General features: G+C 31.6%; 1 protein-coding gene and 1 pseudogene across 2 annotated transcripts; both read right to left on the bottom strand.

Moving 5' to 3' along the window:
- Window positions 1–343: 343 nt before the first annotated feature.
- LOC114420345 lies at window positions 344–3,684 on the bottom strand. Its single transcript, XM_028386262.1, has 2 exons — window positions 3,642–3,684; window positions 344–921 (listed from the first exon to the last, which is right to left on the bottom strand). The coding sequence occupies exons 1-2, from the start codon at window positions 3,682–3,684 to the stop codon at window positions 344–346; spliced, it is 621 nt and encodes a 206-aa protein (XP_028242063.1).
- Window positions 3,685–8,328: 4,644 nt separating this feature from the next.
- Window positions 8,329–12,627, bottom strand: LOC114418711 (annotated as a pseudogene). The gene is made up of 6 exons (XR_003668084.1): window positions 12,387–12,627; window positions 11,822–11,967; window positions 10,804–11,025; window positions 9,963–10,178; window positions 9,785–9,874; window positions 8,329–8,934 (listed from the first exon to the last, which is right to left on the bottom strand). The product of XR_003668084.1 is annotated as an annexin D5-like (transcript).
- Between the last annotated feature and the right edge of the window lie 5,006 nt (window positions 12,628–17,633).

Here is a 17,633-nt window from a genome sequence, read left to right as displayed (position 1 = left end):
GCAGTCGGCTCCACAGGCAACCCTGCATAGTCATACTTATGTGAGTAGTAGCACCAGAATCTACCCACCAAGTATCTTTAGATACAAAAGCCAAATTAACTTCTAAACAAACTAGAGTAAGAAATTTACCTTTCTTCACACTCCATGCGACATACTTGGGGTACTCTTTCTTCATGTGTCCCGACTTCTTGCAGAAGTAACAGGTAAATTCCTCATCATTATTTTGTTTCTTTTGCTGAGAAGTCCCTTCCGCAACACCCTTAGTCTTCTTCCTTTTCTTATTTTGAGAGGTCGAAGTCAAGTGAGCACTTTCAGTCCTATCTCTCTGCAGCCTCTCCTCCTCTTACACAGAGTGAGATATAAGCTCATTGAGGGACCATTTGTCCTTCTGAGTGTTATAGCTCACTTTGAATTGCCCAAAGTGTGCAGGAAGCGAGCTCAAAACCAAGTGCACGAGCAGGTCTTCACCAAGCTCTAACTTAAGTAACTTGAGTTTTGATGCGAGATTGGACATCTCCATAATGTACTCCCTTATGTTCCCTTTGCCTTTATACTTCATAGAGATGAGTTTAGCCAAAAGGTTACTTGTCTCCGCCTTTTCATTTTTGGCAAAATATTGCTCAATTTCCTCAAGGAATTTCTTTTCACTTTGACCGTCAGAAATAGAGCCCCAAAACGCCTCTGGAATATAGCATTTCATGATCATAAGGCACATTCGGTTGGACCGATCCCACTTCTCAATTTTTACCTCATTAGAGGTTTCCATAGTGGAAATGGGTCGTTCCGTCCTTAGTATCAAGTCCAAATTCATACAGCCAAGAACAATTTCTACGACTTCCTTCCATACCTTAAAATTTGTCCCATTCAGCATTGGGATAGAATTCACTTGGGCAATAACATTTGCAGCACTGATAATATTAACTAAATAGAGAACAAAAAATAACATGTTCACAAACAATCAAGCAAGTCATATAAAGTACATATAACAAGACATGCAAATATTTCTCATAACAGATCCATCACAAGATACCTAGCACAACATTAATTTTAGTCTTTGGACAGAGAAATTAATTTCTAATTGGTACTCTCAACGCAATGATCAAATATTGAAAATTAGTTCTGACAAATAATAGTCTTTCTTTGGACTGACTATTATTCTCATGAAAAAAAACTTAATAATTGTCACATATTCATCATCACAGGTATGTTATTATTTGGCCAAATTGTGTCTTCCTTTGGGCCAAGCACAATTCGCATAAATAATTATGTACTAATATCCATGCAATTTAATTAAATCAATTTGCACAATAGAGGTTACTTTGGCAACATAATGGTTCAACCAATTTAATTAAAATTATTGGACACACAATTAAATGGAAAGGATATGTAATGGTTAAATTTGCACCTAATTGTGGTAGCAGTAAATGTTTGAAAAACAACATCATGATAAATTAATTACGCATCCGAAATAAACATACCACGGTACCATCACAAATTATACTAACCACATGAATATCATGAATTATCAGTTTATCACCGTTTCATAAAAGCAACAGCTGGCCAAAAAAATAATAAATTACTCATATAAGATAAAAGACCATTGTCTTATTACTGATTCATATAAAACAAAAATATATATTTATGAAATTGTATCACGTATTAAATGCCAACGCCGGATACGTAGAACCTTTATCCCAAATAGAATAATATGCCAGCAAACGCGACACAAAAAAAAGTACAACCCCGTAAATCAAATGCAGAGGCCTTTTATTAATTCTTAAGAGAAAAACTTTATGGCCATAACACATGAATTTAAGGATTTTACAATTTTATTGATCAAAATAGTTTCTCCCCAAAATAAAATTAGGATTCATATAACCAAAAAAGATCCAGATATAATACATATCAAACAACAGCTTTAAATCTCAATAATCTAACAGTAATGGTTGCTCTGATACCACTTGTTGGGAATTTTCAATTAACCTTATAAAATACCAAATGAGCACCAAAATACATTACGCCAGATTATCAAGAGGTTTTAAGGAATACCTGGATTCATAGAGTTTGATTAACACACAGCGGAATCTTACAACGGTCACGAATAATAGGTTTAATGACATTCCTCAACCAAATCACCTTATTTCTTTTGGGACCTTCGTTTTCTCTTCAAATGGGGAAAGGAGAAACTGTTTATTGATTTGGTGTATTGGGGACCATAACTATGCCTTAGGTTTTAAACCTATTAGGGTTCTCATTATTCCCTAATGGACCAAATTGGTTTCTGCTCATTAAATCCATATCAATTTTCTGGTCGTCTAATGGGCTCACTTAAATAGATAACTTTATATTGAATTCATTTAAAGGTAAATAATTAATATAAATATTATAATATAATATGTAGCCCATATTAATTAATTAGGAATTATAAAATTCCTAACACTTAATATTTATTTTAAACTTTTAGTTTAATTTCTTTTATTTTCATATTAATTAATTAGGAATTATAAAATTCCTAACCCATTTAAACGGGTGTATTTACTCTTAAGGCCTACACTCCGAAGAGTTTGTCAGGGTCTCTCCCTATTAAATTTATTTTATCTCTAAAAATATGTTGAGTCGATCCTGAATATACTTGTGCACACAATGGTATAAAGTATAAACTATTTGATTTTCAAATAATGGAACTAATGAAGTAGGATCTTAGAGTTAGAAGTAAACAATCTTGTTTAACTTTTCTTTATATAAAAAAAAAACGTTAGTAATTTAACCTTTTAATGCAAGAACTTTTTTTGTCGTTACTTTTTGTGTAAGAATTTGTCTTTTCTTTACTATTACTATTTTTTTGGGTCATCTGTTTCTTTCTCAAAATACAAACTATTATTTTTTACGGTGTACCATCTGTCATACAGTCATGATTCTATTCAGAGTCGAACCAAAAAGAAAATTCTTAAAAATATTTGGTATTTCTTTGGTTGAGGGCCATTTGCTTTGTCTAATACGTTTCGTGGGCCTAGAGCAATAAATGGACGTATCTGTACGCATTAACAGATCCCTTTCACAATTTCATTTTACATAAATAAATCAACCAACTCTACTACAAAATAGGCCTTCTACATCGTTTTTGAGAGGTTTTCTACATCGGTTACGATGCGTGGTTGTAGCCGGAGTCGTTGAAAACCTTGGGTCCTACAACATCGGTTGAATGACCGTCTTAGACTGTGAGGTTTCTACATTGGTTCTGGAGTCACAACTGATGTAGAATGTGGGGTTTCTACATCGTTTTTGAAGCCGCAACCGATGTAGAATGTGGGGTTTCTACATCGGTTATCTGTCAACCGATGTAGAATGGTAGTTTTTTTTATTATTTTCGTGAAATTTAACTAGTAACATAATGCAAATATGATGTAGCTAGGTAATGTCTCATATGAGACTTAATTTATAAACTCAAGTCAAATTTCAGCTATCAAAATAGTTAATGAATAAGTACAAGAAGCTACCTTGTTTTAGTAGCTAGAAGTTCAACACAAAAAAAAAAACTTATAATTAAATAACAATTTGTACATGTATACATATATGTAGTTATATACAACACATATTCCTTATATGTCATTAGAAGAATATGATGCAATACCTTTTTTCACCTGCTTCATTTTCCATACGACCATCCCAAAAGGCCTTGTCCATTGTCTGCTTTATTTTCCCTTGCAGAAAATAAAATCGCTCATATTACTCGCATAGAAGATAGTAGCATTAAACTTCGAAAACAATTATTTAGTCTCATGAGAAGCAACCAATTTCCGATTTTACTTTCAACAATTCAACTGAATTTGAATCATAAAAAATAAACCTCAGAAAATTAGTAGTTAGAAATATATTGGAGGATTTACATCAAAACAGACCAAATAAACCAAGAAAACTAAGTATGTGTCCTCTTGGATGCCACCTAAGCCACTGAAATATTTCATGGTATCTAACTTAGTAACTAATAAAAACAGAAAAAACCAAGAAAACTAAGGGTGGGTGTGTTTTGTTTATTGTTTTCATTTCCAATTGATATTTCTTTTAGTAACTAACACGGGCTGAATAACCTTGCCTGCTGAATAACACATGCTTCTCTCATCCTTTTGTTTTCCCTTTTGAAATACAAGTTTAGCAATTGAAAGATAGTTTCTAACGATATGATAACAGATCATACAAAAATAATAATAGCCAATAATTTAATCCAAGTGAAGCCAAAGCTACCAAACTCTAAGGGAGGAAGATATTCTGAACCTAGAGAGTACTCAACCCAAATCCTGGCAGATTGGAGAGGATATGATGAAGAACCAGGAAACAACAACCCCCAATGAAAGGGGTCCAATGCTGCAAAACAATAGAGCCCCGAAAAGAGCCATGTTCTGCAAGGAGTAATTATATTTGATGAACAAGTGCAAAAATACATCAAGTCACATTGTAATAACAACTTGAATATGGCACACATGAAAATAAATTCGAAATTAAAAAAAAAATCACTGCTCCGACCTATGTCAATTTGATGAACAGTTGAGTAAATTCTTTGTCCTCATTGTCATAATTGTAAAAATCATAATGGATTGGGGTAGCAATCAGCTAGTGCAGGAGCTAATACCAAGAAAAAAAATTAAATTAAGAGTTATAACTAGAAAAATAAAGCACATGAGAAGAAAATGAAATCCAATATATTCATAGAGAAGATTTTGACTACAAACCAGTAGCAAAGCTCCAAAAGAGCTGCCAAATATGAAAAGAACCCCTCCAAGGCCCTTCAGAGCAATAGCCCCAGCAATTAAAAATTTCAGCTGTTCAAAACATCAACGATATCAAAGAAATTCTACCATACAAGATAATATAATATGCATGCAAGAGAGAGGAAAAGTACATTTTGATGTATAAAATAAGGTGTTATATGCACATAACAGTCCTAATGCAAGAAAGTGAATTATTTCCAATTGTAATTTTAAATTGTGCATAACTTCTCCAACCCTTGTCTATCCTCCAACATTTTCAATTATATTGACAGATCTACTGTTTCATTATTTTTCTTTTCAATTTCAAGGGCAATGATCCTCAAAGCTTATGGCCAGAGAAGAGAAACAATGAGATTATATATAGGAAGAATAGACTAACATTACTCCAACAAAAACGAAGATGACCAGTTGCTTGATTGACTGCAGAAGCTAGTGACTGCTCCAACTCACTGTATTCCACTATGTTAAGAGAACCACCTTTACCTCGTCTTACAAACACACCAATCTTTTCTTGTGGATGTGTCTGTCATATAATGACAAAATTTAATATGCAAACAAAATTAATTGAATTATTATTTTTATAAAAAAAACTACTTATCATTTGTCTCGTGCAATTTTCATAAATTACTGATTCTGAATATTACCAACATCACAACGAGATATAGAACTCTAAACATATTAGAGTTGAACAATACCATAGGTATGTATATTTAATGCATGCCTCCACTCTTTTCCTAGGCTATCATTTCTTAAACATATTGGTTTTATTTCTTCGCACAGAGATGGCAAACATAAGCAATAAACTAGTCTTTGGAAACACGAAACACTCTTTCACTGGCCTCCATATTGACAAACCCTAGTTCAATAGAAGCGAAAATGAAAAAACAAAAGAAATCAGAAACTCACGTTTTGCCGACACCTCCGGTGGTTTCAGAGGAGATAGTGGAGAAAGGAAACTCGCAGATGGCGACAGAAGTGCCATAGTTGGTGGCCAAGCGAACGACTTGGACCTCGTCGCTACCTACGCCGATGGTGAAGAGGTTGAAGTCATAGTGGGTGGGAACAGGGTTGACGCCATTTTGCGATTCGGCGCGAACGGTGAAGGTGCGGTGGCGCGTGGAGAGAGAAAGTAGGGATTTGGGGAGAGGGAGAGAGAGAGAGAGAAAAAGGAAGGGAGATAATGGAAGCGCTTTGGTAATGAAGAGAGTGTTGAAAGATAGATGAAAAAACAGAGAGCGATGTCGCCATTGTTTTTTTTACTGGCTCTAGAGGTTGGGAGGTGCTTAGGGTTTAGAGGTTTGGAGAGAGAAAAGGAAACTAAAATAGAGAAAAGGTTCAGAGGTTTGGGGAGCACGTGGATAATTGGCCTAATGTTTTAAAAAACAAAGACGGACCTATATAAAAACCCGTCGTTGAGCACTACATTCAAGGACGGGTTAAAAAAAACCGCCTTTATTTTAAATCATATTTACAAAAATGTCACCGACATATTTTCTAAGACGGGTCTATTGGAACCACCGTAGAAATCGCATCCTAAAAAATAATTTTTTTAGTAGTGCAAGTTTTTTTTCTGACCAATCTAAAAATGACCCACCTCATAAAAGTTTTTTTAATATACACATTAAAATGGGGGGAAAAGTTGTTCATAAAGTGGAGAAAAGAGAGAACACCCATGCAAATTATCGTTACATACTTCATCTAGGAAGTTTTAATTTTTCGGTTGAGAGGAAGAGACATTTGCAATAAGAAAATGAAAAATGCTAGTAATATACTTTTTTAATTGCATTTTATATAATTTTTAGTTGTAATTTTATAATTTCCAATATTTTTTATATAAAAAAAGTGTGTTATAATTGAAAAATATGTGTTAAAGAATATGCTATTAAAGACTTCTCAAAAGAAAAAGAAGAGGCCTGAAAGACAGATCATAGTTATGGCGCCCCCAGATGATTGTGCTTCAGTGCATTTATCTTTTTCCATTTTTTTAATGCATTTGTCTATTTATGTACCATTAGTATTCATGATCATGGACTCTTGATCTTATGTGTCAATAAATAAATATTATAGTAAATAATGGAGAACATTAGCACACTGTAAAACAAAGTTGCAAATCTATTACAAATTGCATTTTATATATGAACTATTAAGCTTATTCTAAAAATAAAATAAAAATCCTCTTACAAATATAGTTAAGACTTTGGCGAACGGGAATGCCATTTTTTTTTCTTTCTAAAATAAAGCTAATACAATTTTGGATATCCTTTTGCATAGTATAATATCTGTTTTACAATACAAAGAAAAAAGAACAAGGCAACACTTTGAAATTTTTAATTATTCTAAAACTTATTAGTCAATTATTTTTACACTTGAATTACTCAAATTATCCTTATCATTTTGTGTATTTAATATAAGAGTTTAATTTTTACACATTGCTAGTGTAAAAAAATATTAATCAATTATGACTACAATTTTAAAATAATTATTAAAAAATTTAACAATTTTATATGCTATTTGTGCATACATTATTTCCTCTTAACATAATATTTGAAAGTTTAATGCATTACTAAGAAAAATGGACCAATATAATTCTTCTTGGACTAGGTACCTTCAAAGAGCCCAAATCAAATATGCATATTTTAATACTAGCTCATCACTGGCCCATTAGCAATCTAAAGGAAAATTTATTAAACATTTGTGTCATTCTTCGTGACGTGCCTCTTGTATTTTGGACTAGAGGAAAGGAGAAAAATGGGTAAATAGTTAAAGTCAGAAATTTCTGTGGTAAAAAATGAAATTTGAGGAGTAAAACCATCAACTATGAGTGGCTGTAACGAATTAATTAAGACGACTCGGTCGGTGGTAAACCCATGCAAGCTAGATGAAAATGGTAGTGCATGACATATTCTTAGATGCAAATTAGGCGGACTTTAACAATTATTATAATATTTTATAACTTTCGATTGGATAATATTTTTTTAAAACTTATCGTTGGATTGAAAATTCTTTTCATATAGATAATATATACAAAATTTCATATTAATTTAAAATTATCTTATTCATATAAACTAAAATTGACATAATATAAATATTTCAAAATATATTAAAAATGTATATTTGATTACCTTCTTATTGTTATTTAATTTTGAGAAAATTTAATATAGACAATCTTTATAATATATAAATATAATTAAATGGTTGAATCAAATATTATATCAAATTATAAAAATAATATAAATATAATAGTTATCAAAGTTATATCGATATAATTTCATCCCTTCTCATAATAATTTCTTTTTGTAATAATATCCTTAAAAATCATACTTAAAATGATTTCTAATTATTTAACAATATAATAAAAAAATTGCACTTACAATGTGTGAAAATTAAACTCCTATTTATAACATCTGTCACTTTTTTCTCTATCTTCTCTTCTCCTTCCCTCTCTGTTATGGCAAGTAGGAAAAACATTACCCATATTTTGTAGCAGAAAAATCTCAAAAGAACCTAGCCTTGCATTATAGTTATAGTTCCAAAAGTAACAAATTATAGATAGTTATGAGGGTCTAATAATTATTATAAAAATGTATTAAGTAAGATGTTAAAATAACTAATGCTTACACCTCAATCTTACATAGACAATCAAGCTTAATTTTAAGTAAAACTAATCTCAATCATCTATGTAGGGTTGATTGGAAAATAGTAGCTCTTCTGACCTCTATTTGCTTGTCAATGCTTGATTTGTTGAAACAAAAAAAATAAAATAGTTTAGCATACTTAAATACACAACAAATCTTCATCTGTGCATCAGGCTGACAAATTAATACTCACAAAACACTAGTACAACAACATCAACAAAAGCCTTATTCTACCAGGTGAGGTCGGCTAGATCGATCACAAAGCTCTATAAACAGTCAAACATCAGAGGGTGAACTTATTCCACATGAAACATAATTGAACATCTTGGTTAGTGATTAGGGCCCAAAAGTGAGAGAAGAAAAGTCCTGTAGTGACCGGATGTTTCTGAGTGTACTTCATCGTTCAGAGTCTTCTTGTGTTTCTTTAAATATGCAGCTTTGATATACTGCATATCAACCTCAGTCCTTGTCACAATGACCCTTATGAGTGTGGAATCATCAGTCCCCAAACCTTTCATCGCCTTACGCAACACCTGCATGGTGGTAAGTGGTAACACATTTTAAAAGGTTTTCTCATTCATATTGCAAGAATCAAATGACTCTAAAAAAAAAAACATATATGTGTGTGTGTATATATATATTAATAATCAATTTCCACAATATTGCCTTTTTTGGACACTAGCAGAAAATACAGCACAAATCACTACAAGCAAGCAATCACTTATATATAATGCAAAATGCTGCCAATGACCAAAACTTATACGAATCCATATAACTTAGCTAATACAATCTGCTTATTCTAAATGTCCTTGAAGTAAAGATGTTATTCTAAATGACTAAAGACAAATTGGTTTCAGAATACCAAGGGTGTGTTTGATTTCTTTTTTTCAGAGACTATTTTTAGTTTTCAAAATGCAAGTAAAAAAGGTTACAGGGACAGCTGGTGGAGGGTGGTGCAACGCACAAAATAGAGTGTGAAATTGAGAGAGGTAGAATAAGATGAAAACAGAAGAAGAAAATGAGACAACGCCACTAAGCTGTTTCTATTTTTTGGTTTATAAAACACTTGTTCTTTTAAACAATTTTCAAAACTTAATAGATTTTGGATGAGAAATTGATAGTTGAGTAATGTGAAATTGTTTTATAAAACAGTTTTTAAAATTAAAAAATGAGAAGGAAATCAAACAGGTCCTAAATCTTTCAAAATAGTTCCCTGCCTTGTAACACAAACACACTAGTCAAATAATTTTCCAACATCCTTGTCTATTTAATTCTTTTAACAACAAGCCTAGCATAAGTATGTTATTTTTGTCATTGAACAAAAAAATTGTTCCCATAACACTACAAGAAGCAATTACCAACAGTTGCAGTGCAGTGGAATACCTTTGCAAAATACTTTCCTGGATTAACAGCACATTGGATTATTGTCAAAAGTGCATGTTCAAAGGCCCCAGATGTTTCATTCTTTACTGCCTGATAAATTCATATTGAATAAGCACCAGAAAAGTACCTCCAAGAAAGAATAAATTTAAATAAAGAAATAAAAAAATGCTCAAGATACCTTCTTCAGTGAATGGCCATACATGTCATGGTAATAAGAACTGACGGCAGCCAAATGTGCCGCACTCCGTTCACTGAATATGTGGATAAAAGTCTTTTCATCAGTTCCCAGTTTCTTCTCCCCTGCTTTGTAAAGAGCCTTTGCATCCTTCTGAGCAATTTCTCTATTAACCTCGGGGCCTTCATGACGAGGTGTGCTTATATATGCAAGCAAGAGCTGAAGCAAGTTTTATACACAAAGGCATCAATAACAAGCAGCAGCAGCTCCATTGTTTTAATAACTTGAAAGGAACTCATAGATGTCATCATGAAAGCAATCAAAGAATCATGAGACAAAAAATTTGCATCCTATCCTATGAGAAGCAATATCCTTGACACAGTTGACTTTAAACACAAAATGTGCATGAGTCAATGACAGTCAATATTTTTTTATGGATCCAAAGATAATTTTAGTGCCTATATGGATATAGTCTTGAATGAAGCCAAGTAGAGAGCCTTAAAATAACACGTGATCCATTTAAAAATTGGTGTGCAGGAGCTATTGTAAATTTACAAGAGATATGAAAAACTTTACATGAATACCTTTTACAGGCCATAATAGAACTATCTAGGAAGTAGGATAGGAAGATAATTATGAATTCTTCAGCAGACAAAGAGAACCCTTAATGTGTAAAAGCCACACACAACGACAATGAGAAACTGCATTTTTTTATTATCCCCATAGGTGTTTTAATGTCATGTCAAGACAAACACCACTCAGATTGTAAACTTAAGATCCCCTGATATGACTAATTCACAATAGCTCATGTTCCTTTCATTAAAGTTAAAGATAGAAACCTCACCTTTTGATGATCGCCGGGGCTCGTGTTTGTTTGAATATCATGCTCAAGATAAACACCAAACATAGAATGGTAGATCTGTTTTAAATATTGTAGCTGTGATGGAGTGTGTGAACATATAACTTCAGTAGCACCTTCAATGCTTCTGTTGTCGGCTGTTAGAGACTTCCTAATGATTGTTGCATCACGTCCTGCAGGGTCATGCAACCAGAGCAGAACTGCAGTCTGATTAACAGAAAAAAATATAAGACAAACCAGAAGTGCTGGGAAACATTTGGCCACTTTTCTAAATTTTAAGATACCTATGATTTTGTTATCTATACAAAGGTGTTTTTATATACGCAATAAATGAATAATGTGACAGTGATCACTAGGTAATACACTTCATGGCATACAATAAAGTATAATCCATCTATCTATTTTGGCTAAAATACATGTTTGACTCCTCTATCTTGTTTTTTGGTTTTAGTTTGGTCTGAGTTTAAAATTTTTTACTTTAGTCCCTTAAAGTGTATTTGTTAGACCTAGTTGGTCCTCACGTCAATTTATCATACTAACTTGATTAACTAGGTGATACAAGAAAAATTGTAAAATATGCCACATCATATGGATGTTTGCCACATCAGCCAAAATTGTTAATGCAAAAAACTAATGAAAGAATCAATTTGGTCTAACATAGACACTTTATGATACTAAAGTGGAACTTTTTAAACTTAGGAGACTAAATTGGAACCAAAAAAATAAGAGAGGGACCAAAAGTGTATTATAGCCAATATGTGTCTAATTTAAGATAGCATTTAGTCTTGAAAAAAAAGATAGTACCATTAATTTTTCTCAAATGATGATATTATGTGTATAATTAAGGTTACATTTTTTTTTCTGTTGTTAGTTGTACCAGCTTTTTCACATGCTTCCTTATCTTTTTTTCTTTTTTAAACTAACTTACTAATTGTAACATTAAACAAGTTGACACCTGCGCAACACAAAGTTATAAATCTAGTTTATTTTAGCAATTTTGTACCTCTAACTTTCCACTAAGCTCTGAAGCTAAGCGTTTGGAAAGTTCCTCAGAATACATTGATCTGTATTCTTGTTGGATGTAGGCACGCTGTGTAGCATCTCGATGAGCAAGAATATTGATAACAGCACTAGTATCACATCCAAATCCTGTGAAAACATAGGATCAAAACGAAATTAAAGGTCTCAACTCAAGGATCCAAAAGTACAAATTAAGGTAGAGTAAATCTGGAGCAATATAAATAGACTCTTCACAAGGTACATTTTCTTGAAAAATAAAATTTAGATGAAAAATACTCTTAAAGTCAGCAATTAACATAATATAACAAGTAAACAATATTGGCGATCAGGGATTGTTTCCAAACTTCAAAATTAAAGCATGCATGCAAAGAGGTTGATACAAGATTATATTAGATTAAAATTAATGCTGACATGCATTTGAACTTGGATATTTATGTCCAGCAATAGCATCTTCCTCAAAAGGGAAGTTTCAAACAAATAACTACATAATTAAAGTTCTAAGGCATGATTACAAGCATAATCAACAACTTTTTAGAGAGAAAGGGTACCCTTAAAAGCACGGTAGAGCTGCATGGCATCATCTCTGGGGGAAGGAGGAACTGGGGGTACAGTCAAGGTAGCCATCTTAATTCTTCTAAGGAACACAGAAGAGAAGTGGGAATAGAGAGAGAAGTTGTGAGAAGATAAAATCAATGGGGCCAATTAAATACACCAAGTTTTTCAAGGTCCACTGGAATTAGGAAACATAAATTTCATTTTCTTTCACTATGTCCCAACCCAACCACTTCATGGTACCAAAACTAAGAATTGTTAATTTATGTCCCCATTAGCCGTCCACGGCGGCTACTTCTAATGTGTTTTTTTTTTTTTTTATACTCATACAGTATATATTAAATTAATAGTTAATAATTCTAAGGTATCATATTTCTATACTTTTTTTATTTTTTTCCCAAAAATATATTAAAAAAATAAAAAATAAACAATTTTTTTCTATTTTCTTTGTAATATCTTTAAAAAACCGTTATCTTTATCGTCCACTGTGGTTCTTCTATCTGATTCTGAACAAGATAATTTCTGGTCATACAAAAATTATTTATATAATATATTTCTATAATAATATTCTTTTTCTCTATTATATCACCCATTTATTTCTCTTTTTTATTTTTATAGTGTAAAAATTTGAACAAATATAATTTCTCAGAAACTAATGTGAAAATGAAATAATAATTTTATAAATATAAAAAGAACAATAAAAAAATAAACGTTGCGTTACTTTAAAAAAAAAAAAAAAAAGTTGCTTTAAAGAAGAATGCCCACCCTAATCCATCTTTGATTTCTTCTCCTTTTGACTGAGTAAACGACTTGAGGTGTTTGAACTTTGAAGTCCTCGCTTTGTCTGAAATCTTAAAGGAGAAATTGTATTTATATACTATCTTTTATATATATATATATATATATATATATATATATATATATATATATATATATATATATATATATATATATAAAGGCATATAAAAAAGGAGAAAGAAGGTGAAATAAAACAATTCATGTGATGAAAAAAAAAATAATATAATAAAATGTATTAATAAAAAGTGTATGCCTCAATCTTGTGTGCACGTGTGACTAGTCTGCCTGTAACTCTTAAGAGCATCTTAACGTCCATGCATGTGAAAACTTGCTTATTTCTATATTTTATAATTTTTAAATAAATCTCATCATGATATACTATTGTTTTTATTTTATATTAGGAAATACTTTATTTAACATAATAATAAGAAAATATGTAAGATAGGGTAATGATTTTTTTTTTCCGATTCAACTGCGTAACTAGGATCTTTGATTTGTCTATCAGACTCTTAAGTATCTCACAGTCCTTTAAAATTTTTCGTTTCTCCCAAGAGTGATGAATACTTTTAAGAGAGGATGAAGTAATCTAATAAAATGTGGAAACTAAACTGAACTATTTCTTTTATTATAGTTATAGATATAGATAAAGTAGTGTAATAAAATAAAAGCAATTTTCTTTAACAATTAATTTTTAAAAATTGATTAAAAATTTAATCGACAATTATTCTTTAGTTAACTTGTGGCTTTACCTTTTAATAATATATTTTGATTACAATTAAAAATTATTCATGCGATTCATAAATCACTACAGTACATAGAAAAAAAATTAAGAATCTCATTCTAAAAAAGAAAGAAATTAAGATTTAAAAAAAAAAAACTAGATATAATAGATAAGACATTGACAAATAAATCTTTTGGATGAGTGTGCTTCTGGTAGTAATATTAGGGAGGCATATATGCAGCAAGTTATGATAGTGAGGAAAACAATAAATTTATCTTATTTAATGATATTATTTTTAAAATATTTTTTGATTAATTATGATTTTATTTTTAATGATCTTTTTTATTTACTATTAGGTTATAATGAAGGGTAATTTTAATAATTTTTTAAATGAGATTTAAAATTAAATAATATCAACTATTTTTTTAATTAACGTGTATATTATTATTATTTTTATTTGAGTTAAGAGGAAATATATTTTATACACGAGAGAGAGAAATAAGGAAAATAAGAGAGAGAGGAGTGTGAAATAAAAATATGAAAATAAACAAAATTAAACTAAAATTTTAAAATAAATATTAAGTACTAAAAGAAATTCTAATGCAGTGATACAATAAATTGATAAACCTTTTTCTTTTTTCACTTTGTCATATCATAGTAACTAACTCAAACCTACGAAGATGAAGACTTTTTCCTCAATTCAACCACCCCACTATTTTTCTTGTACCACATTTTTCTATCACACTATCACAAGTAATATCCTTCTTCGTCACTCTATTCAAACATTTCATGTAACATCCAAATTTTTTTAATCTAGCTTATAAAGGATTGTTATATATAAATAAATAGAGTTTTTAAAAAAATGATGAGATTTTATAAATAAATAAATAAGAAGATATAATTATTAATTAAAATAATGATTTGAGAGAAAATAAAAAGAGTATTTTATTTATTTGTTTGATAGAGTAAATAATAGGTCGTAAATACCCCTAACTATAAATAGCAACATGCTCTCTGTCTCACAATTTCGTTTTTTTCTCTTTTCTTCCAAAATCCTCTCTTTTTCCCGCAGGCTACCTAACCTGTCTCAGAAAAATGACGATCTCGGACTCATTCACCGTTGGATCGTCGTGAAATTTGAGTACCGCGTTCGCAACCCAATTCTGAACATTCTAACCGTTCGGAATTTCAAAATCATATCTGAGCTTAGAGGAAAAACCCTTCGCATTGTAGCATTTTAATTTCCCGCAGAAACCCAAAACTGTCTCGGTAAAACTACGATCCCGGTTTCGTTAACCGTTGGATTTTCATGAAATTTGGATTTTTTTTTTTGAAATTCAATTGTGCACACTTCCACCGTTGGGATTATCGAGATAATATTCGTGGAGGGAGAAAAAGGAATCGCATGAAGACAGTACAAGTGGAGGTTTCAATCTCTTCTCCGTCTCTCTGACGTTTGGAAACTCTATAGGAGTAGTCGGAGGAATAACTGAATAAATCTCAGGGAACCATTAGAGATGTTATTATCGTTGGCTGAAGACACGTGAGCCCGCTCAGAGGTAAGGGATGAGTTTATCACAATTAGGGGTTAGAATGAACATGTGTAGGGATCCTTAGAAAACTAAATTTGGGTTTATTTTGGGATGTTTATTGAATTATATTTTTTCTTTATGATTATGAATACAATATTATTGTGTTCTATGTACCAATTGATGTCTTGATGAGAATTGATTGATAAACTTGAGTGCTCTTGATGTCTTTGTGTTAACCCATGATTTTGATACAATTGTGAGAAACTATTTCAGAGGTTTTACATTCCATGTTGTGATAAAATCTTTTGTATAAATTGTTATGTTGAGGTTATGAAATGATGATTCAAACTCTGAGTATGTGATAAATTGAACATGTGACGGATGATGAAATACATGTGTATTGAGATGAGATGTGTGTATTGAGTTGTGAACTATGAACTGTGCAATCACACAATTGTAAGACCCTTTAAGGACGACGAGTATTGTGATAGGATTCACTGTGGGAACCCGACGAGTTAAGATGATTTTGAAAACAATTGAGTAGATGTGTGTATTGCATAGTTCATAGGTAAAGTGTATATGATTCATAAGGTGTGATAACATGTTAAATTGAGATTATACCATTGTGATTGGGATTAAGTGTATGTGATAAATTGAGTATGTATATGATTGAGATATATATGTGCATTGAGTTGTGAACTATGAATTGTACAATCACACGATCATAAGTCCATGATCGTGTTAATGCTAAGTCCCTTTTAGGGCGACGAGTTGATGTTAAGTCCCTTTTAGGGCGACGAGTTAATGTTAAGTCCCTTTAAGGGCAACGAGTTAATGATAAGACCATTAAAGGGCGACGAGTTAAAATTATTTTGAGAACAATTGAGGAGTCGTGTGTTTTGTACAGTTCATAGATAGAGTCTGTGTGCTAAAATGTTTTCTGGGTTGAACCTGAATCAGGAGGGAGAGGCCCTGACGGACTCTTCAGAGTGTAGGCCTTGGGGGTCACACGGTTTGAGTGCTCCTTTAAGCCTATGTTGATCCCATATGGTTGGAGCATTCTTGCAAAACACTGTGACCCTGACTGGTCTCCCTATGATATTACCTAGTGAGAGTGACTTGACTTACTATTGTGTGGTTTGTCTTGTCATGTACTCCTAGGCGCCCGACGAGGTTTTTCACTGATATGGTACCACATTGCATATAGGCTTGAGTCTTAGCATAACTGTTGCATACGCTTGCTAATTGTTTATTATGAAATTGATGTGTTATTATGTCTTGATCGGAGTGTGCGATTCCTGTGTATTGTGATTGATGATTGAAAAGTGTGATTGATGAATGACAAAGTGATGAAATAGTGTGAGATATGCTAAGTAAATTGTATTTGGCTACTATATATTGTGTTGTTTCTCTCTAGTAGTTAGAAATGTGATAACTCACTCCCGGTTTGCTGTTTGTGTTTGGATCCTATGATGATCTTGAACTTTGTGTTCGGGGGAGTAGGTGAATAGGTGGATAACTATGAAGAACCTCATGCTAGAGGACACGGGAACACCATGCTCTAATAGGATGTGACATTAGGATATAGGTTCTATATTAATTGTATGAGACTTAGATGACCTTCTTTGAGTCGAGATGACTTTATTATTTATTTGGACAAGTTTGAATATGATGTAGAAGAAAGTGAATGTGAACCTTTTACCCATTTGAAAAGCTTGTATTTAAAAATGTTTTAAAAATACTTTTAATTAATATTTGAATTTTTATTCCTTTATTAATATATATGTGAGGGGTAGAGGGTGTCACATTTCACACATTATGGGATTTTCTCTTACATGTCCATGTGATGGAGTATAAGTGTCAGGGAAAATCTTTGAGTATAAATAAAAAAGTTAAGCACATATAAATGAGGAGAAGATCCATAAATCTAAACTTTAACATTTTGGATTAAAGTGAGGTATCAAATTTCCTTAAATAAGGTCTTGATTTCAAGTCTTATGGATGAAAAAAATATAATTGAAAGAAAAAAAATATCACTAAAGATTATCAATTAGATTTCCAAAAATTAGTCACCCATAAAATCAATCAATACTAGATACTAATAATATGATAATAAAAAAATAAGTATAAAATGAAAAAAAAAAAGACACTTACATGCCTTACAAGTATAATGTGAGGTGAAATTTCATATC

The sequence above is a fragment of the Glycine soja genome, chromosome 7 (genome assembly GCF_004193775.1).
Source record: "Glycine soja cultivar W05 chromosome 7, ASM419377v2, whole genome shotgun sequence".
Lineage (NCBI taxonomy): Eukaryota > Viridiplantae > Streptophyta > Magnoliopsida > Fabales > Fabaceae > Glycine > Glycine soja.
Note: the sequence above shows the minus strand (reverse complement) of the source record. Positions and strands in the feature narration are given on the sequence as shown.

Excerpts from the sequence above, each read along its gene's own strand:
- LOC114420345 (XM_028386262.1), bottom strand. The coding sequence starts at position 3,684 with ATGGACAAGGCCTTTTGGGATGGTCGTATGGAAAATGAAGCAG. Across the intron at positions 922-3,641 it reads TCGTATGGAAAATGAAGCAG|TTAATATTATCAGTGCTGCA; the intron begins GTGAAAAAAGGT and ends TTCTCTATTTAG.